This window comes from Pseudophryne corroboree, chromosome 6 (assembly GCF_028390025.1).
Source record: "Pseudophryne corroboree isolate aPseCor3 chromosome 6, aPseCor3.hap2, whole genome shotgun sequence".
NCBI classification, from domain to species: Eukaryota; Metazoa; Chordata; class Amphibia; order Anura; family Myobatrachidae; genus Pseudophryne; species Pseudophryne corroboree.
The window spans coordinates 766,604,817-766,626,796 of NC_086449.1; the positions used below are offsets into that span (position 1 = coordinate 766,604,817).

General features: G+C 48.6%; 1 protein-coding gene across 1 annotated transcript in view; it reads right to left on the reverse strand.

Annotated features, from left to right (window-relative positions):
* LOC134933420 (matrin-3-like) overlaps window positions 1-21,980 on the reverse strand; it is a 221,607-nt gene that overhangs the window by 48,001 nt on the left and 151,626 nt on the right. Inside the window, exons 14-15 of the mRNA XM_063928616.1 lie at window positions 11,237-11,404; window positions 10,993-11,124 (exon numbers count right to left, since the gene is read on the reverse strand). Coding sequence (XP_063784686.1) covers window positions 10,993-11,124; window positions 11,237-11,404 — 300 coding nt within the window. The remainder of the gene's footprint in view (window positions 1-10,992; window positions 11,125-11,236; window positions 11,405-21,980) is intronic.

The window sequence follows — 21,980 nt, forward strand, 5'->3', positions numbered from 1 at the left end:
TAAAGGAACGGACCCTGTTGTAACAGGTCTGGACGTAGTGGGAGCGGTCAAGGATCGTCTGCGAGTAGTCCGCGGAGATCCGAGAACCAAGCTCTCCGAGGCCAATGAGGCGCCACTAGTATGACTGAGACTCTTGATCCGTTTTAGCACCAGAGGGAGCAGCGGAAACGGTGGAAACAGATACACGAGGCTTTTTCGGCCACGCGACGGTGAGAGCATCCACCGCCACTGCCTTTGGATCTCTCGTTCTGGACACATACTGGAGCGTTTGGTGATTGTGGCGAGACGCCATCAGGTCCACCTGAGGGTAACCCCACCGCTGAACCAACATGTGAAACACTTCTGGATTTAATGCCCATTCTCCTGGATGAAAATCCCGACGGCTGAGATAATCCGCCTCCCAGTTGTCCACTCCCGGAATGAACACTGCCGACAATATCACCTGGTGGTATTCCGCCCAATTTAGGATTCGAGCTACTTCCCGCATTGCCATGCGGCTGCTCGTTCCTCCTTGTTTGTTGATGTATGCGACTGCCGTCGCATTGTCTGACTGCACCTGGACAGTCGGAGACCGAAGCATGTGCACTGCTTGTCGTAGCGCATTGTAAATTGCGCGGAGTTCCAGGACATTTATAGACAGCAATCTTTCGTGATCCGCCCAGAGACCCTGGAGTTGACAATTTTGAACTACAGCTCCCCAACCTCTGAGACTCGCGTCCGTCGTTAGAATTATCCAATTCCAGCCGCCGAACAGTTTCCCTGCGGTTAAATTGTGTTCCTTGAGCCACCAGAGTAGAGACACCCTTGCCGACAACCTCACCCTGTGGTGAATCTGCAGATGCGAGCCCGACCACTGTGCGAGCACATCCAGTTGAAATGGACGCGAGTGAAATTTTCCGAACTGAAGCGCTTCGAAAGCCGCCACCATTGTTCCTAAGAGGCGAATGCACAAATGTACCGAGACTGTGCGTGGCTTGAGCACTAATTGTACCAGATGGCGAATAATCTGTACTTTCTGTTGTGGTAGGTAAATTCTTTGATTGACCGTATCAAAAATCATACCTAGGAATTGAAGGCGTTGAGACGGAATTAGATGTGATTTCTTGAAGTTGACAATCCAACCGTGGTGAACCAGTACATTGTACGTTAGCAGCGCATGTTGGAGAAGTATCTGTTGAGACGGGGCTTTGATGAGCTGATCGTCTAAATACGGAACTATTGTCACTCCCAGGGATCTGAAATGAGCTATCATCACAGACATCACTTTGGTGAATACCCGAGGCGCTGACGATAGGCCAAACGGTAGAGCCTGAAACTGGTAATGGTTCTGGCGTATTGCAAACCGCAAGAACCTCTGATGAGGCTGCCAAATCGGAATGTGTAAGTACGCATCCTTGAGATCTAGCGCAATCATGAATTCCTTTGGCTCTAAACTTGCAATCACTGAGCGCAGAGATTCCATCTTGAATCTGTAGTAAGTTACGTACCGATTGAGACCCTTTAAGTTCAATATTGGCCTGACTGAGCCATCCGGCTTCGGTACCACAAACAGACTGGAATAATAACCCTGACCCTGTTGGTGTACAGGGACCGGAATCAAAACTGCTGAATCCAGTAGGGACTGAATGGCTATTTGCAGAACCACCCTCTTGTCGTCCGACAGAGGAAATCCTGTCCTGAAAAACCGCAGTGGCGGAAGACAGTCGAACTCTATTTTGTAACCTTTTAACACTAAATTGCGGATCCACCAATCCGCGGATGTCTGGAACCACGCCAAATGGAACGTCTGAAGGCGTGCTCCCACAATCGGAGTACCAAGATGGGCTGGTAGCCCGTCATGCCACTGGCTTGTCAGTAACCTTAGCGTCCTGACGACTTGTGTTGGTTTGTTGGAAACCACGACCACGTCTACCAGGCGTGGCTGTTCCTCTGCCACATCCGCGAAAGGACTGAGGTCTAAAGGATTTGAACGAAGGTACAGAGTACCTCCTTCTTGGTACCGGTGGAGGCCATGGTAAGAAAACCAACTTTCCTCCCGTAGCCTCAGAAATCCATGTGTCCAATTCAGGACCAAACAACTTCTTGCCATCGTAAGGTAACGCCTCTATACCTCGTTTGACCTCTGCCTCCGCTTGCCAAGAACGCAGCCAGAGTGCTCGTCATGCCGTAACTATCGACGATGAAATACGAGAAGTGAGCTGACAGAAGTCAGTAGAAGCTGTACAGAGATACTCCGCAGCCTCACATATTTGATCAGCAAGAAGTATAAGGTGTTCGTCATGTAAGGCAGACTTAAGTTCTGTTATCCATACTATGAGCGCCTTAGTGACCCAGATACCAACCAAGCCAGGTCTCAGCAGCTCTCCTGCTGCTACATACATGGACTTTAGCATAGTTTCTATTTTTCGATCTGAAGGGTCTTTAAGCGTAGTAGCCGCTGGCACTGGTATGGTTAATTTCTTTGTAAGCTTCGACACTGACGAATCAACTATTGGTGGATTCTCCCATGTACATGTCACAGAGTCTGGAAACGGGTAACTAGACTTAAATCTGCGAGGTATAGAAAACCGTTTATCTGGAGTCTGTCGTGTTTCTACTAACATCTTATTAAGAGACTCCGACACAGGAAGACTTATTGGAGTTCTCTGTCGTTTAGTAAAGACCTGATCATTTGTGAGAGGCTCCTCAGTTTCTGTAAACTTCAGAGACTGACGCACCGCTCTGATGAGATTATCAATACCTGAGCTATTAAAATCCTCACTATCTGACTCCACTTCGCCCTCCCCACCCTCATCTTGTGCCGTGAGGTCTGGCATGGAATCGTCAGAATGCAACATAGCCGAAACAGGTAAATCATAAGACATATGAAATTTATCCCGTCTACCCAAAATGGATCTGGACCTTTCGCAAGGCTGAGACGCCACCGGTAGTTCCGGCGGTCTCACCCTAGACTCAGATCTTGCCGCTTCCCGTTCTTGTCGAGCGGCGGTCAATTCTGATTGCAACCCAGCCAGTACATTGGCTAGCATTTCCCATGGAGGGTCCGGGGAGGAAATTGGCTTCAAAACCGGAGCAGAAATTTTATTCTGAACCGAATCCACAAAACATACTGTACATGTGGTAGATCCATCCGGTAACACACTGCTACAGACTTTGCAATTATGCTTTTAAATTTTTGCTGGTGCCTTACTCATTATGGCGACAGACAATACAATACACAAAACAGACACTTGCACGACTCAGTAAAATAGTACAAAGGTGTGTCTATATATGTATCTGGCCAAGTGCAATACACGTGGCCAGTACTATGAAATGTGATCCAAAATTCCCACTAACACCCCTGCGCCTCCGGTGGAGTAGAGATGTAGTACTGGAACGTTCTGGAATCACAGCAAGAAGACACAGGAAGCATGGTTAAAATGGCTGCCATGCTTACACATATAATCACAGCGCAGGTTACAAGCTCTGAAAACTGATATATATAACTCTGTATAAAAAAATCCTGTGTAAAACATCCCTGCAGCCTAGCACACTGCTGATGCCGCTGCTTGTTCCCCCTTGTGCCGCTGATTGTTTGCAAACTGTAATGCCCCCCCCGTATGGTATGCTCCATTGCGGATGCAGTGCAGGGCGGGCAGCGGGTATCAAGCAGCGTGTGGGGCCGCCAGCGGGAGCCGGGTAGCGGGACGGGGAGCGCGCCATGAAGCGCTATGAGCAGCGGTGGGGCCCGGAGCAGCGGCGGCGGGCGGTTGTCAGTAGAGGGATCCCAGCGCCAGAAAGAAACCAATGTCCACACACAGCGGGAGCTGACCGCCCCGTTCAACATACCGTGACTCCTGCTGCTTCTGGCGGGGCTTCTCTGCAAGCGCCGGCCAGCCTGTGCAGGAGGTCCGTATGGCTGTGAGGGTGCTCATTCAGTGAGGACCGACACGCCACAGCTGCTAGTAGCAGCTTGCACTATCCCTGACCCTGCCTTTTGGAAGGGGGAAAGGGATGTGTATGAAAAAAGAAAAATTCACTTAAAAAATATTCAAAAGCATTGTGGACCAAGCCACAGACCTGTTGCTACTTCGAGCACAGAAAAAAAACTGAGGTACTCGGGGATATGGAGGGGTGGAGTGTTCTAAATTTAAATATTCAGTGCCCTGTTTCCTACGGAAGCCGTCCATATCCCAAGAGTACTCCAGTGACCCCTAGTGGATGAAAAAGAAAGCTGGTTTGCCTGACCCAGTGAGTGGGAATAATAAAATTTTAAACCTACCGGTAAATCTATTTCTCCTAGTCTGTAGAGGATGCTGGGGACTCCATAAGGACCATGGGGTATAGACGGGCTCCGCAGGAGACATGGGCACCTAAAAACTTTTCCTATGGGTGTGCACTGGCTCCTCCCTCTATACCCCTCCTCCAGACCTCAGTTAGAGAACTGTGCCCAGAGGAGATGGACAATACAAGGCAGGATTTAAAAATCCAAGGGCAAGATTCATACCAGCCCACACCAATCATATCATGTAACCTGGAACATGCATAACCAGTTAACCGTATGAACAACAACAGTGACGGTCCCAGACCGACTCCAACTGTAACATAACCCTTATGTAAGCAACTATATACAAGTCTTGCAGAGTTTCCGCACTGGGACGGGCGCCCAGCATCCTCTACAGACTAGGAGAAATAGATTTACCGGTAGGTTTAAAATCTTATTTTCTCTTACATCCTAGAGGATGCTGGGGACTCTGTAAGGAAAATGGGGTTTATACCAAAGCTCCCAATCGGGCGGGAGTGCGCGAATGATTCTGCAGCACCGACTGAGCAAAAGCTAGGTCCTCGTTAGCCAGGGTATCAAACTTGTAGAATTTAGCAAAGGTGTTGACCCCGACCAAGTCGCCGCACGGCAAAGCTGTAATGCAGAGACGCCTTGGGCAGCCGCCCAAGAAGAGCCCACCTTCCTAGTGGAATGGGCCTTGACCGAATTTGGAACCGGCAATCCAGCCGTAGAATGAGCCTGCTGAATGGTATTACAGATCCAGCGAGCAATATAGTCTGCTTCGAAGCAGGTGCGACAATCTTATTAGCAGCATACAGGACAAACAGTGCTTCTGTTTTCCTAATTCTAGCCGTTCTGGCTACATAAATCTTCAAAGCCCTGACTACGTCCAGGGACCTAGAATCCTCCAAGTCACTCGTAGCCACAGGCACCACGATAGGTTGGTTCAGATGGAATGCAGAAACCACCTTAGGCAAAAATTGAGGGCGTGTCCTCAATTCCACTCTATCCACATGAAAAATTAAGTAGGGGCTCTTGTGTGACAAGGCCCCCAATTCTGACACTCGCCTTGCCGATGCCAAGGCCAACAACATGACCACCTTCCAGGTAAGAAATTTCAACTCAATCTTGTTAAGTGGTTCAAACCAGTGTGATTTTAGGAACTGCAACACCACGTTCAGGTCCTACGGTGCCACTGAAGGCACATAAGGAGGCTGAATGTGCAGCACTCCCTTTACAAACGTCTGGACTTCTGGAAGAGTAGCCAATTCCTTCTGAAAGAAAATCGAAAGGGCCGAAATCTGTACCTTAACAGAACCTAATTTCAGGCCCGTATCCACTCCAGTCTGCAGGAAGTGGAGAAAACGCCCCAAATGAAAATCTTCCGTAGGCGCGTTCTTGGTTTCACACCAAGACACATACTTTCGCCAGATACGGTGATAATGTTTCACCGTCACCTCCTTCCTAGCCTTAATTAAAGTAGGGATGACCTCCTCCGGAATCCCCTTTTCCGCTAGGTTTCGGCTTTCAACCGCCATGCCGTCAAACGTAACCGCGGTAAGTCTTGGAATATACAGGGCCCCTGTTGCAACAGGTCCTCCCTCAGAGGGAGAGGCCAGGGATCTCCTGTGAGCATCTCTTGAAGATCTGAATACCAGGCCCTTCGAGGCCAGTCTGGAACAACGAATATCGTCTGTACTCTTCTTCGCCTTATGATCCTCAACACTTTTGTGATGAGAGGAAGAGGAGGAAACACGTAGACCGAGTGGAACACCCACGGCGTTACCAGGGCGTCTACTGCTACTGCCTGAGGGTCCCGAGACCTGGCACAATACCTCAGAAGCTTTTTGTTGAGGCATGACGCCATCATGTCTATTTGAGGAATTCCCCAAAGACGTGTTATGTCTGCAAAGACTTCTTGATGAAGTCCCCACTCTCCTGGATGGAGATAGTGTCTGTTGAGGAAGTCTGCTTCCCAGTTGTCCACTCCCGGAATGAAGACAGCCGAGAGAGCGCTTATGTGATTTTCCGCCCAGCAAAGAATCCTTGTGGCTTTCGCCATCGCGACTCTGCTTCTTGTCCCGCCTTGGCGGTTCACATGAGCCACTGCTGTGACATTGTCTGATTGAATCAGAACTGGTAAGTTTCGAAGAAGACGCTCTGCTTGTCGAAGGCCGTTGTATATGGCCCTGAGTTCCAACACATTGATGTGTAGACAGGACTCCTGGTCTGACCACAGTCCCTGAAAATTTCTTCCTTGGGTGACTGCTCCCCATCCTCGGAGTCTCGCGTCCGTGGTTACCAGGATCCAGTACTCAATTCCGAACCAGCGACCCTCCAGCAGGTGAGCACTTTGCAGTCACCATAGGAGAGACACCCTGGCCCCTAGGGACAGAGTTATTTTCCGATGTAAGTGCAGATGCGACCCGGACCATTTGTCCAGAAGGTCCCATTGAAACATCCTCGCATGGAACCTGCCGAAGGAGATGGCCTCGTAGGTCGCCACCATTTTTCCCAGAACTCGAGTGCATTGATGAACTGACACCCTTTTCGGTTTTAACAGGTCTCTGACCATGTTCTGGATGTCCTGGGCTTTTTCCAACGGGAGAAAAACCTTCATTTGTTCCGTATCCAGTATCATACCTAGGAACGTTAGTAGAGTTGTCGGAATCAACTGTGACTTCGGTAGATTCAGAATCCAACCGTGTTGCTGGAGCACTCTCAGAGAGAGTGTTACACTGCTCAGCAATTTCTCTCTTGATCTCGCCTTTATCAGGAGATCGTCCAAGTATGGGATAATTGTAACTCCATGCTTGCGCAGGACCACCATTATTTCCACCATTATCTTTGTGAAAATCCTTGGGGCCGCGGAAAGCCCAAACGGCAACGTCTGAAATTGGTTATGACAATCCTGTACAGCGAATCTCAGGTACTCCTGATGGGAGGGATATATGGGGACATGAAGGTACGCATTCTTTATGTCCAGTGACACCATAAACTCCCCCTCCTCCATACTGGCTATAATCGCCCTGAGCGATTCCATCTTGAATTTGAATCTCTTCATGTACAGGTTTAGGGATTTTAGATTCAAAATAGGTCTTACCGAACCGTCCGGTTTCGGGACCACAAAGAGGGTTGAGTAGTAGCCTCTCCACTGCTGGTTCAAGGGAACCCTGATAATTACTTGCTGTAGACACAGCGTTTGAATTGCAGCTAACACTACATTCCGTTCTGGTGTAGAAGCTGGTAATGCAGACTTGAAAAAACGGCGCGGGGCACCTCTTCGAATTCCAGTTTGTAACCCTGGGAAACTATTTCCAAAACACAAGGATTCAGGTCTGAGCTGACCCAGGCCTGGCTGAAAAGTCGAAGACGCGCCCCCACCGATGCGGACTCCCACAGGGGAGCCCCAGCGTCATGCTGAGGTTTTTGTAGTAGCCAGGGAGGACTTTTGTTCCTGGGCACTGGCCGAAGCGGGTGCTCTTTTCCCTCTAGCCTTACCTTTGGCAAGGAAGGAGGACCCTCGACCTCTTCTGGACTTTTGCGACCGAAAGGACTGCATCTGATACGGTGGTATTTTCTTTTGCTGTTGGGGAACAAATGGTAAAAATTTTATTTACCTGCGGTAGCTGTGGAAACCAGGTCCGTCAGCCCATCCCCAAACAATATGTCTCCCTTATAGGGTAGGACTTCCATATGCTTTTTTGAATCCGCATCACCCGTCCATTGGCGAGTCCATAAGGATCGTCTCGCTGAGATAGACATGGCATTGGCTCTGGAAGCCAGCAATCCAATATCCCTTTGAGCATCTCTCATAAATAAGACTGCATCTTTAATATGGGCTAGAATTAACAATACAGTATCTCTATCCATGGTATCAAATTCAGCCGTCAGATCATCTGTCCATGCTGAAATTGCGCTACATACCCATGCCGACGCAATTGTCGGTCTTATCACAGCTCCAGTATGCGAATAAATAGACTTTAAAGTAAAGTAGTCTCCTGCCTGCGATCCGCAGGATCCTTGAGGGCCGCTGTGTCTGGAGACTGTAGCGCCACTTTCTTGGACAGGCGCGTTAAGGCCTTGTCCACAGTGGGAGGTGATTCCCAACGCACCCTGTCCTGTTTAGGGAAGGGGTATGCCATGTAAATTCTTTTGGGGATCTGCGGTCTCTTTTCCGGAGTCTCCCAAGCCTTTTCAAAGAACTCATTTAGTTCATGAGATGTGGGAAAATTTATAATCTGTTTCTTTCCCTTAAACATGTGTACCCTCGTGTCAGGAACAGAGGGTTCATCAGCAATATGCAACACATTCCTTATTGCCACAATCATACACTGAATGCTTTTTGTCACCTTAGGGTGCAATTTTACTTCATCATAGTCGACACTGGAATCAGAGTCCGTGTCGGTAGTAGTGTCCACAATTTCTGCTAAGGGACGTTTTTGGGACCCTGACGGGCCCTGTGAGCGGTCCAATCCGAGGATTGACCCCTTGATGCCTCCCCTGATTCAGCCTTATCAAGCCTCTTATGTAAAGATGCCACACTTGCATTCAACATATGCCACATGTCCATCCATTCCTGAGTCGGCACAACCAACAGGGACACACCACTCATTTGCTCCACCTCCTCCTTGGAGAAGCCTTCCGCCTCAGACATGTCGACACGCACGTACCGACTCCCCACACACAGGGATAAACCTATAAGGGGACAAGACCCCAACCAGGCCCTTAGGAGAGACAGAGAGAGAGTATGCCAGCACACACCCAGCGCCTAAATAACACTGAAAAAAAATGACCAGATAGCGCTTTTTTTATATATACTGTCCAAATTCCCACTCACTGCGTTACCAATGTGCCCCCCTCTTTCTTTTTCCAGCCTGTGAAGTGTTCAGCAGGGGAGAGACCGGGGAGCCAGCGTTCTCATGCAGCTTCGGTGGAGAAAATGGCACTGGTTAGTGCTGAGGATCAAGCTCCGCCCCCCCAACGGCAGGCTTCGGTCCCAGTGCAATTGTAATAAAATGGCGGGGGATCTGTGATTTACTGCCTCCGCAGCCTAATCATACTCTATTGTGCCCAAAATTGAGGATTATTGCTGCCCAGGGCGCCCCCCATGCGACCTGCACCCATCAGTGCTGCCTCTGTGTGTTGTGTCTGGGAGCAATGGCGCGCAGCGGTACCTCACGAAGATCTGAAGTCTTCTGCCGCCTGAGATGTCTTCTAACTTCTCATACTCACCCGGCTTCTATCTTCCGGCATCTGTGAGGACGACGGAGGCGCGGCTCCGGGACGAACCCCAGGGTGAGACCTGTGTTCCGACTCCCTCTGGAGCTAATGGTGTCCAGTAGCCTTAGAAGCAGAGCCCATCAGTTAAGTAGGTCTGCTTCTCTCCCCTCAGTCCCACGACGCAGGGAGCCTATTGCCAACAGGACTCCCTGAAAATAAAAAAACCCAACAAAATTATTTTTCTACAGAAAACTCAGAAGAGCTCTCTGCAGTGTACCCTTTCTCCTCTGGGCACAGAATCTAACTGAGGTCTGGAGGAGGGGCATAGAGGGAGGAGCCAGTGCACACCCATAGGAAAAGTTTTTTAGGTGCCCATGTCTCCTGCAGAGCCCATCTATACCCCATGGTCCTTACGGAGTCCACAGCATCCTCTAGGACGTAAGAGAAATATGGATGGGCCCGTTGCATCCTGGGAGGCCTGAAAGCTTTGATCGTTTGGTGCCAATCCGCTGTCGCTCCATCATATCCCATTGTTATCCTGTGGACCCTGCCGGAGAATAATAATTTTAGTGGTGTTACCAGCACACCTTTAAGCTTTTAGTATCCGTGGAAGTATCCCATCTTGCCTCATTGATAAACCCACTTTGTTTTGAGAGTACTTATAGGACATTCTGTTCTGCAAATGTCTATACCCCATGGTTCTAATGGTGACCCCAGCATCCTCTAGGACAGGGGTGGCCAAACAGTCGATCGCGATCGACTGGTCGAACACGGACATGCGACCAGTCGATCGCAATACTCCGCCCAGCCACCCGAAGCCGCGCCTCTACTGCCTGCCGCCCTGCTCCTTTGTCTGGTCTCCGGCAGTGACTGCGAAGTGTATGGCTCAAATCAGGTGCCGGTTCGTTAGCCAATGAGAGCTCGTGGACCGGCGCCTGATTTGAGATATACACGCTGCCGTCACCTCCGGAGTTCAGACTGAAAAGCAGGGCGGCAGGCAGGAGAAGCGCACGCTCACCATACAGCAACGGTGAGCTCTACTGTGGGGGCATATCTGGCACTGTGGGGGCATATCTGGCACTGTGGGCACATGTGTGTATCTGGCACTGTGGGGGCATATGTGTTTGAGGTTTTTACCTGTGGGGGCCAATGTGTTATTTCGTGTGAGGCAGTCATTACACTCTGTGCAGCAAGGCTACGTCCCTTTTTTGTTATACCACGACACGCCCACTTTGTTATGACACACCCACTTTGTTATGACAACCACTGTTATGACACACCCCTTTTTGCGCATGCGCGCTATTATTCCTCCTAGGTAGATCACAAAGCTTTTTAGCTTTCAAAGTAGGTCGCCGACACCAAAAGTCTGGCCACCCCTGCTCTAGGACGTATGAGAAATTACCATTCGCTCCGCAGTGCCTTCCAAATGAGAACAAATCCCGAAAACAAGACGGTAAGAGGGACCTGGGTGTAGAAGTGCTATCTGTAGAAATGGGATTACTTACGTTTGGAACAAGCTTCTCATCCATTTTACAGATGTCTACTTTCAATCTCTTTCCGTAAAACAACAGAGGTTTTTCAGCACAGCGTTGTACCATGGTAGTCGCGTCTTCCATCTTCTCCATTTCAATATAACACTGCAAGCAAACAGACGACCACTCACTTAACATGTATGACTCTCAAGCCAAAGGAAAAAAAACACAAAACAACACACCTCTTGGCTAACTCCTCACATATATGTGCATTTACCTGACGCTTCACTCTCGCTAATATATACGTTTTCACTTTTCCATATGCTTTGGCCAGATTTATTAATTCATAGTTAGCATAGCCAAAACTGGGGACGTTGCGGAGATGCAGAACACGACCAAACAATGATTTCGGTTTAGGTTTCTGGTCAGCCTTCACATCTGGTTTCTGAATAGTTGGAACAAAGGGAAAAAATAAAATAAAAAAATTGTAGCAAATAAAAGGATAAAAACTTTTATACAGGAAAAAAACTGCATGAAACTCCTTGATTCTCAGATCTGTCCTATAGATTATGATTGTCAGATTAGGCAAGGAACATAGTTATATGGGGAGATTCAATTAGCCACAAGGTTCTTTCTAAACTATGCACGCTAAGAAGGGTATTCAATTAAAGTCAAACTGCCGTCTTCTCGGAAAGATGGTTTCCGACTGTTTTAGGTCAGAAGGGGTTATGACCTATTCAATCTGTCCCTATTTCTTCAGACAAGTCGGGAATTCAGACTTGTCAGAATACACGGGGGGCTGCTGATCCACGTGTATTGTCGGAAGTGCAGCCAAACCCAACAGGTTTTAGCCCCGTTTCAGACAAGGTCAGACTTTAGAAAAAAAAAAGTCAGATTGCCATTGTCGGGAATGGGCCAAACCTGTCAGATTTGGCCCGGCATTGAATATTGACCTGTCTGTTCTTTTCCATCGGGAAGGATCCGACAGGTATTGAATACACCCCTAATACTACACTTGTTACCCAGACATGAGAACCTTGCTTGCTTTTATGTGCAGTCAATAAAGGGGCAAAGAAAAAGGAGGAGATTTAAGTTCTTGTCTGTTCCTTTTCTTGGAACTTATAAGCTTGACACTGGGTATAGGTGGCTGAACTGGAGCCTCAGTTTCTCTTTCCAGCAGCCCACGCTCCCTCTCCCCTATGGGTTCCGGATGATAGGTTGATAGTCAATAGGTCGAAACCAAATGGTCGATAGGGTCAAAAGGTCAACATGGACTTGGATTTTATTATTTACCATCCACATAGACTATGATTGGGAACTGTAACTTGCCAGAAGCAAGCCCGCGAGGATACGCGTTTCCATTTACTTAGCTCACAAGGGGTTTAACATCTAAAAAAAGACAACAATTGCGTCGGCCACTTGCAGGACAACCTTTTGTACCTGTCAACCGGTATCCGGTCTCTAGGTCGACCATTATTAATCGACATGGTTTCTAGGTAGACATGCATTTTTTTTAAAAAAAATTCTACTTTCATACTTTACGATCTGTGCAGCGGCAGCGGAGCGAGGCACCTTGCCCGAAGCATAGCGAGCCATGCGAGGAGACACGGTGCACTAATTGGGGATCCTGGTCACTTTACTTAGAAAAACTGCACACACAAAAAAACACCTCATGTCGACCTAATGTTTGTGTCTACATATTTGAGGTGTCGACTTAGTCACTGTTGACCAATAGTGGTCGACCTAATGACTGTCGACCCAAGTGTGGTCGACCGCACGAACCACACCCTGTCAACTTTAGACATTGTCGGCCTATTGACAGTCGACTTACTTCATGTCAACCATATGGGATCAACCTAATACCGGTCAACCCACTGATCCACACCCCTTCCCCCTACCCCTCCTCCAAGCTTCAAGTTTAGTTAACAAGCCCAAGGCAAGCAGCAAGAGGAAGAATGAAGATTGGCACACTCGGATCAAATCAAGGAGAACAGGTGACAGTGCGATTTGCAGTACCAAAAATAGGAATTTAATACCTACCGGTAATTCCTTTTCTCCTAGTCTGTAGGGGATTACTGGGATGATAACATTAGTACCATGGGGTATAGATCGGGTCCATTGGAGCCTGGCACTTCACGTTGTGTGCTGGCTCCTCCCCTCTATACCCCTCTTAGCAGATTTAGTCTAGGAAACTGTGCCCGAGGGGACGGACATAACATGAGAAGGAACAACATGAAAGCAGTGAGGTAACGAACCAAACACAACAAAAAGGTGGTAGCAGAGCTAATCAGAACAGAGGAAAGCAACGCTAACTATAACAAATGGATAGTAATGCTAATTAAACAGGAACAGGGATGGCAGACCCCAAGCAGAACACTTACAGACAGGTAAGCAGGAACATGAAGCACTGAGGCAGGAGCCCAGAACCCATATGGACTAGTATCCCGTACAGCAGGGATGGGGAACCTTCGGCCCTCCAGCTGTTGAACTACACATACAAGCATGCCTTGATACAGTTTTGATATTTGGCCATGCTAAAACTGTTGCAGGGCAGACAGCTGGAGGGCCGAATGTTCCCCATCCCTGCCCTACGGACTAGGAGAAAAGGAATTACCGATCAGTATTAAATTCCTATTTTCTTTTATGTCCTAGGGGATACCAAGTGCCGAGACCCCTGCAAAACTGCCTACCCAAACTGAAGGTAATCTCTGGCCAAGGTATCAAACTTCACGAACGTGTTCCACCCAGACCAAGTAGCTGCACGGCACAACATTAAGTCCGAAAAACACCAGGCAGCCACCCAGTAAGAGCCCACCGACCTAGTGGAGTGGGCCTGAATAGAACTCGGCAGCGGCAATGCTGCAGAAGAATAGGCTTGTTGAATGGTCAACCTGAGCCATCGAGCAATGGACTGCTTAGAAGCAGGACATCCAATTTTGGAAGCATCGTAAAAGGACAAAAAGCGAGTCAGATTTCCTGTGTGACGAGCCGTCCTCTTGACGTAAATCTTTAAAGCTCTCACAACATCCAAAGACTTTGGAGCGACCGACGTGTCACAGTATTGGCACCACAGCTGGCTGATGTGAAAAGCCGAATACATTTTCGGCAAAAACTGATGGCGAGTCCTGAGCTCCGCCCTATCTTCGTGTAAAATCAAATATGGGCTCTTACAGGATAAGGCCCCCAATTCCGACAGACCTCTTGCAGAGGCTAAAGCCAGCAACATGCCAGTCTTCCAAGTCAGATATTTCAAATCCACCCTGTGCAAGGGTTCAAACCAGTCTGACTGGAGAAAGGTCAATACTACATTGAGATCCCACGGAGCCGTGGGAGGGACAAATAGTGGCTGAACACAAAGAACTCCCTTCAGGAAGGTCTGTACTTCTGGAAGTACTGCCAGCTGTTTCTGAAAGAAGATGGAGAGAGACGAAATCCGAAACCTTCATGGAGCCTAGCTGTAGGACCATATCCACGCCTGCTTGCAGGAAGAGCAGAAAACGGGCAAGTTGAAATTCTAAAGCAGAATATTTTCTACCCTCACACCAAGAAACATTTCTTCCAGATACGGTGGTAACGCATTGATGTGACCACCTTACGGGCCTGGACTATAGTTGAAATAACCTTGGAGGGAAGTCTATTTCTAGCTACAATATCCCTTTCAACTTCCAAGCGGTTAACCGTAGCCACGGTAAGTCTGGAAAGACAAACGGCCCTTGTTGAAGAAGGCCCTTAAGCGTCAGAGGCCAGGGCTTCTCCAGAGACAGTCAGGTGGTCTGCATACTACGCCTGTCTCAACCAATCCGGTGTAATTAGATTGCTTGAACGCTTTCCCTTTTCAGTTTTCTTAGAACTCTGGGAATGAGAGGGATTGGAGGAAACAGGTACACGAACTAGTAAGTCCATGGCGTCGACAGATCGTCCACCGCAACAGCCTGCGGATCCCTCATTCTGGAACAGTAACGACAGAGCTTCTTGTTGAGATGAAAAGTAATCTGGTCTATCTGCGGACAGCCCCACCGGTGAACCAGTTGTTGAAACGCCTGAGGGTGAAGGCCCCCTTCCCACGGATGGAGGTCGTGCCTGCTGAGGAAGTCCGCTTCCCAGTTGTACCCACCTGGAATTAATATGGCTGAGACTGAGCTTGTGTCGGCTTTGGCCCAGAGGAGTATCCTTGACACATCTCGCATTGCGACCCTGCTTTTTGTTCCTCCCTGTAGGTTTATGTAAGCCACTGCTGTGGCTTTGTCCGACTGCACCTGTATGGCCTGATTTCAGAGAAGATAGGAGGCTTGCAGAAGGGCATTATAAAACTGCCCTGAGTTAAAGGACACTGATTGGTAGGGAAGATTCCAGACTCAACCACCTTCTCTGAATCTGAGCTCCCTGGGACACAGCCCCCCCAACTTCGGAAGCTGGCATCCATTGTGAGTAGGACCCAAGAGAGGGTACTGAAGTTCAGACCCTCTACCAGATGATAGATGTGAAGCCACCATAACAGGGAGATCCTCGCTTTTGGCGACACGGTTACACACTGATGCATCTGCAGGCGAGACCAACCACTTGTCCAGTAGGTTCAGCTGAAAAGGGCGGGAATGGAATCTGCCGTACTGAAACGCCTCATAGGAGGCCACCATCTTGCCCAGTAGGCGGATGCAGAGACCAAATCGAAACCTTGCGAGGTCCGAGTACCGAGCGGACCATAGCCTGGATTGTCAAGGCCTTCTCCATGGGGAAGAATACCTCCTGAGTCACTGTGGTCCAGTATTATTTCCAGGAACGGATTTCTGTGGAAGTTCCAGGTGAGACTTTTGGAAATTTAGGATCCACACATGAGCCATAAGGAGGAGAGTAGTAAAGTTGATGCCAAATAATAGCTGCTCTCTGGACACCGCCTTTATCAGATCGTCCAAGTAGGGGACTATGTTGCTTCCCGTGCCGTCCAGCTTTGGAACTACAAAGAGACTAGAGCAAAATCCCTTGTTGTGTTGTGGTGGAGGCACTGGAACATTAACTCCTGTTAAAAGCAGTTTTCGAATGGCGTCTTGCAAGGTAACCCTTGCTACAGGTGAAGCTGGTAAGCTTGCCTTAAAGTATCTGAGAGGAGGCAGGGCTTGAAATTCCAACCGTTACCCTTGGAATATGAAGACCCTCATCCAAGGATCCCACCCACACATGGGCAAAGTGTTGAAGGCAAGAACCCACCAGAAAGTCACCTTGCTGCTGGAGCCAACCGTCACGCGGTGGGCTTAGTGGAAGAGGATACGGAGGCCTGGTCCAGAGATCCAGCAGCTGCTGGTTTACAGAACTTACCTCGATTTCCTCTGGCAGCATTTGAGGCACCCCTGACTCTGCCTCTAAATCTGGCCACATGAAAGGACTGCAGAGAGGGCCCAGGATAGGGACGCCTAACAGGAGGCCCAGCAAACCACAGATAGGTAGACTTACCCGCCGTCGCTATAGAAATCCACTTGTTCAGTTCTTCCCCAAACAAGGCCTCTCCTGTAAAAGGAAGATTATCCACACCTTTCTTGGAATCAGCAACCGCTGACCATTGTTGCATCCACAGAGCAGTGCGAGCAGAGATGGCCATTGCTGTGGAACTACCATTGATGAGGCATAATGCTTTGATGGCCTCACTCCTAACATTTGCAGCATCCTGGATATGATGCATTAGAGTCAGGATCTCTTCCTGAGGTAGTGTGTCAAAGCCCTCTATTATATTATCAGACCATTTTACCATAGCCCATGTGATACATCCGCAAGCTATAGTGAGCCTCTGTGCTACGCCCACCGCTGTATAAATTGATTTGAGCGTAGTCTCAATTTTGCAGGCAACTGGGTCTTTGAGAGAGATAGCCCCAGGTACAGGCAGCACAATCTTGCGTGACAGCCTGGACACTGAAGTATCCACGCACTGAGGATTTTCCCATACTTTCCTATCCTCAAATGGGAAAGGAAAAGAATTTAGTACCCGTTTGAGTATGGAATTTGTCAGGATTGACCCACGCCTCTTTAAAGAGGGAGTTTAATTCCTTGGAGACCGGAATGGTGGCAGAGGATTTTGGTTTCCCATAAAAAAAACAATTCTTCCTCAGTTTCTGTCTCCTTATCCTGTATGTTGAGGACCTATGATGGAATAAATCAGAGCCTCAACACCCAGAGACAGAGTATTGTCACTTTCCTCATCCACCTCTCCATCCAGATCTGGCATTTCAGTATCAGAGTCAGATTGGAGCACATGTGGGAGCATGCATTTATGAAAGACCAACAAAGGGGGCTGACCAGCCTGTCTGTAGTCAGCAGCCATGACCAAAAAATCTACAGATTTTTTTTTAAGTGTCTGCCTTTCCTGTCTGGCAGTAGCAAATTCTGTATTTATATTAGTAATCATGCCTTTGAATGATTCTAACAACTCAGGTTCCTGCATACTACTACTCTGTGAAGTTAGAGAATACTGGGTACATAGGAGAAAACTCCCCAGAAAAGGGACAAACTTCGTGTTACATGAGACATAAGGGACACACTGTTTTTGCAAATAAGAATGTCTAGGAAAAGACTGAGCTAAGTGAATTGACACATGCAGTGACAAACAGAAGTGAAACACCACAATAACCCCAGACAACCCGTTTGGAATGAAAGAGGATTGGGACCAGCACACAATACCTAAGGCAAAGCTGTGCTCCGCCGGGTATATAATTCAGAGCTTTAGTAAGGGAGCTGTGTTATAACAATCTATATGCTCCTCCCTCTCTATAAAGACCCCTGGTCAATTGATGATTCAGCGGGGTTTGTGGAGTAGCAGCACTTGCATGCAGCCTGGCAGTCATCAGCAGGAAATGGCACCTTTCAGCCTTTGGTCCCACTCTCTAGGAAACCCCGCCCCCTCAACGGCGCACGGTCCGTAATAGATTGTACTGGCTGTGTCACTTGAATCTAGTGTAAAAATAAGATTTTAAACCTACCGGTAAATCTTTTTCTCCTAGACCGTGGAGGATGCTGGGGACTCCGTAAGGACCATGGGGTATAGACGGGCTCTGCAGGAGACATGGGCACTACAAAGAACTTTAGATGGGTGTGCACTGTCTTCTCCCTCTATGCCCCACCTCCAGACCTCAGTTAGAGAAACTGTGCCCAGAGGAGACGGACAGTATGAGGAAAGGATTTTTGTTAATCTAAGGGCAAGATTCATACCAGCCCAAACCATCCACACCGTATAACCTGGAATATACGCAACCAGTTAACAGTATGAACAAAACAGTATCAGCCAATGACTGATCTTAACTGTAACATAACCCTTATGTAAGCAACAACCATTTATAAGTCATGCAGAAATATGTCCGCACTGGGACAGGCGACCAGCATCCTCTACGGACTAGGAGAAAAAAGATTTACCGGTAGGTTTAAAATCTTATTTTCTCTTACGTCCTAGAGGATGCTGGGGACTCCGTAAGGACCATGGGGATTATACCAAAGCTCCAAAACGGGCGGGAGAGTGCGGATGACTCAGCAGCACCGATTGAGCAAACATGAGGTCCTCATCAGCCAGGGTATCAAACTTGTAGAATTTTGCAAAATGTGTTTGAACCCGACCAAGTAGCCGCTCGGCAAAGCTGTAAAGTCGAGACGCCACGGGCAACCGCCCAAGAAGAGCCCACCTTACTAATGGAATGGGCCTTTACCGAATTTGGTAACTGCAATCCCGCCGTAGAATGAGCCTGCTGAATCGTGTTACAGATCCAGCGAGCAATAGTCTGCTTAGAAGCAGGAGCGCCAACCTTGTTGGCAGCATACAGGACAAACAGTGCGTCTGTTTTCCTAATCCGAGCCGTCCTGGCTACGTAAATTTTTAAGGCCCTGACTACATCAAGGGACTTGGAATCCTCCAAGTCTCCCGTAGCCACTGGCACCACAATAGGTTGGTTCATATGAAACTATGACACCACCTTAGGCAAAAATTGAGGACGAGTCCTCAACTCAGCTCTATCCACATGGAAAATGAGATAGGGGCTTTTGTGAGACAATGCCGCCAATACGGACACCCGCCTCGCAGATGCCAAGGCCAACAACATGACCACTTCCTAAGTGAGAAATTTAAATTTAACAGTTTGAAGAGGTTCAAACCAGTGTGATTTAAGGAACTGTAACACCACGTTAAGGTACCACGGTGCCACAAAAGGAGGTTGAATGTGCAGCACTCCCTTTACAAAAGTCTGGACTTCTGAGAGAAGCCAAATCCTTCTGAAAGAATATAGATAAGGCCGAAATCCGCACCTTAATGGAGCCTAACTTTAGGCCCATATCCACTCCTGTCTGTAGAAAGTGGAGCAAACGACCCAGCTGAAAATCTTCCGAAGGAGCATTCTTGGCTTCACACCAAGATACATATCTTTTCCAGATACGGTGATAATGCTTCGCCGTTACCTCCTTCCTAACTTTGATTAGAGTAGGGATGACTTCCTCCGGAATACCTTTCCTAGCTAGGATTAGGTGTTCAACCGCCATGCCGTCAAACGTAACCTCGGTAAGTCTTGGAACACACAGGGCCCATGTTGTAACAGGTCCTCCCTGGGAGGAAGAGGCCACAGATCTTCTGAGAGCATTTCCTGAAGATCTGAATACCAGGCCCTCCGAGGCCAATCTGGAACAATGAGTATTGTCTGCACTCTTGTTCGTTTTATGATTCTCAATATTTGAGATGAGTGGAAGTGGAGGGAACACATAGCCCGACTGAAACACCCACGGTGTCACCAGGGCATCCACCGCCACTGCCTGAGGATCCCTCGACCTGGAACAATACGTAAGAAGCTTCTTGTTGAGGCGTGAAGCCATCATGTCTATTTGAGAAAGTCCCCAACGACTTGTTACCTCTGCAAAGACTTCTTGATGAAGTCCCCACTCTCCTGGATGGAGATAGTGTCTGCCGAGGAAGTCTGCTTCCCAGTTGTCTACTCCTGGAATGAAGACTGCTGAGAGAGCGCTTACATGATTTTCCGCCCAGCGAAGAATCCTGGTGGCTTCTGCCATTGCTGCTCTGCTCCTTGTCCAGCCTTGGCGGTTTACATGCGCCACGGCTGTGACGTTGTCTGACTGAATCAGAACGGGTAGGTTGCGAAGAAGATTCTCCGCTTGTTGTAGGCCGTTGTATATGGCCCTTAATTCCAGCACATTGATGTGAAGACAAGCCTCCTGGCTTGACAATATTCCCTGAAACTTTTTTCCTTGTGTGACTGCTCCCCATCCTCGGAGGCTCGCGTACGTGGTCACAAGAACCCAATCTTGAATGCCGAACTTGCGACCCTCTAGAAGGTGAGCACTCTGAAGCCACCACAGGAGGGATACCCTGGCCCTGGGGGACAGGCTTATCCTCCGATGCATTTGTAGATGGGACCCCGACCACTTGTCCAGAAGGTCCCACTGAAAAGATCTCGCATGGAACCTGCCGAACGGAATGGCCTCGTAGGCCGCCACCATCTTTCCCAACACTCGAGTGCATTGATGAACTGACCCTTTTTGGTTTTAGCAGGTCCTTGACCATGTTCTGGAGTTCCTAGGCTTTTTCCGTTGGGAGAACAACACTTTTTCCCTGTGTCCAGAATCATGCCCAAAAATGACAGCCAAGTTGTCTGAACCAACTGCGACTTTGGTAGATTTAGAATCCAGCCGTGTTGTTGTACTCCTCTCAGGGAGAGACACGCTTTTCAGTAACTGATCTCTTGATCTTGCCTTTATCAGGAGATCGTCCAAATATGGGATAACTGACTCCTTGCTTGCGCAGGAGCACCATCATATCTGCCATTACATTGGTGAAAATTCTCGGGGCCGTGGAAAGCCCAAACGCCAACGTCTGAAACTGGTAATGACAATCCTGTACAGCGAATCTCAGGTAAGCCTGATGAGGCGGATATATGGGGACATGAAGGTATGCATCCTTTATGTCTAGTGACACCATAAAATCACTCCCTTCCAGGCTGGAGATCACTGCCCGGAGAGATTCCATCTTGAATTTGAACCTTTTCAAATATAGGTTCAGGGATTTTAGATTTAGAATTGGTCTGACCGAGCCATCCGGCTTCAGGACCACAAATAGGGTTGAATAAAACCTCTTCCCCTGTTGCATTAGGGGAACCTTGATTTTCACCTGCTGTTGACACAGCTTTTGTATGGCAGCTGAAACCATTTCCCTCTCTGGGGGAGAAGCTGGCAAGGCCGATTTGAAAAATCGGTGTGGAGGCACCTCTTCGAACTCCAGTTTGTAGCCTTGGCATACAATTTCGACCGCCCAAGGATCCAAATCCGACTGAACCCAGACTTGGCTGAAGAGTCGAAGACGTGCCCCACCGGTGCGGAATCCCTCAGTGGAGCCCCAGCGTCATGCAGTGGATTTTGTAGAGGTCGGGGAGAACTTTTGTTCCTGGGAACTAGCCGTAGCTGGTGTTCTTTTCCCTTTACCTCTGGCGACCGAAAGGACTGCATCTGGTATTGAGGTGTTTTCTTTTGCTGTGGGGGAACGTAAGGCAAAAAAGAAGACTTACCCGCGGTAGCTGTGGAAACCAGGTCCGCGAGGCCCTCCCCAAATAAAACTTCACCCTTGTAAGGCAAAGCCTCCATATGTCTCTTTGAATCAGCATCACCTGTCCATTGACGGGTCCACAGGGACCTTCTAGCAGAAACTGCCATGGCATTGGCTCTTGAACCCAACAGCACAATATCTCTCGTAGCCTCTCATATATAACGCTGCGTCCTTAACGTGACCCAAGGTCAACAAAATATCTTTATCTAGGGTGTCAATGTGAGATGACAAGTAATCTGCCCACGCTGCAATTGCGCTACCCATCCATGCCGACGCTACTGCCGGTCTGAGCAGGGTACCCGTAGTCGTATAAATTGATTTTAAGGTAGTTTCCTGCCTGCGATCCGCAGGATCCTTGAGGGCTGCCGTGTCCGGGGACGGTAGTGCAACCTTTTTGGACAAACGCATCAAGGCCTTGTCCACCGTGGGTGAGGATTCCCACCGTAACCTG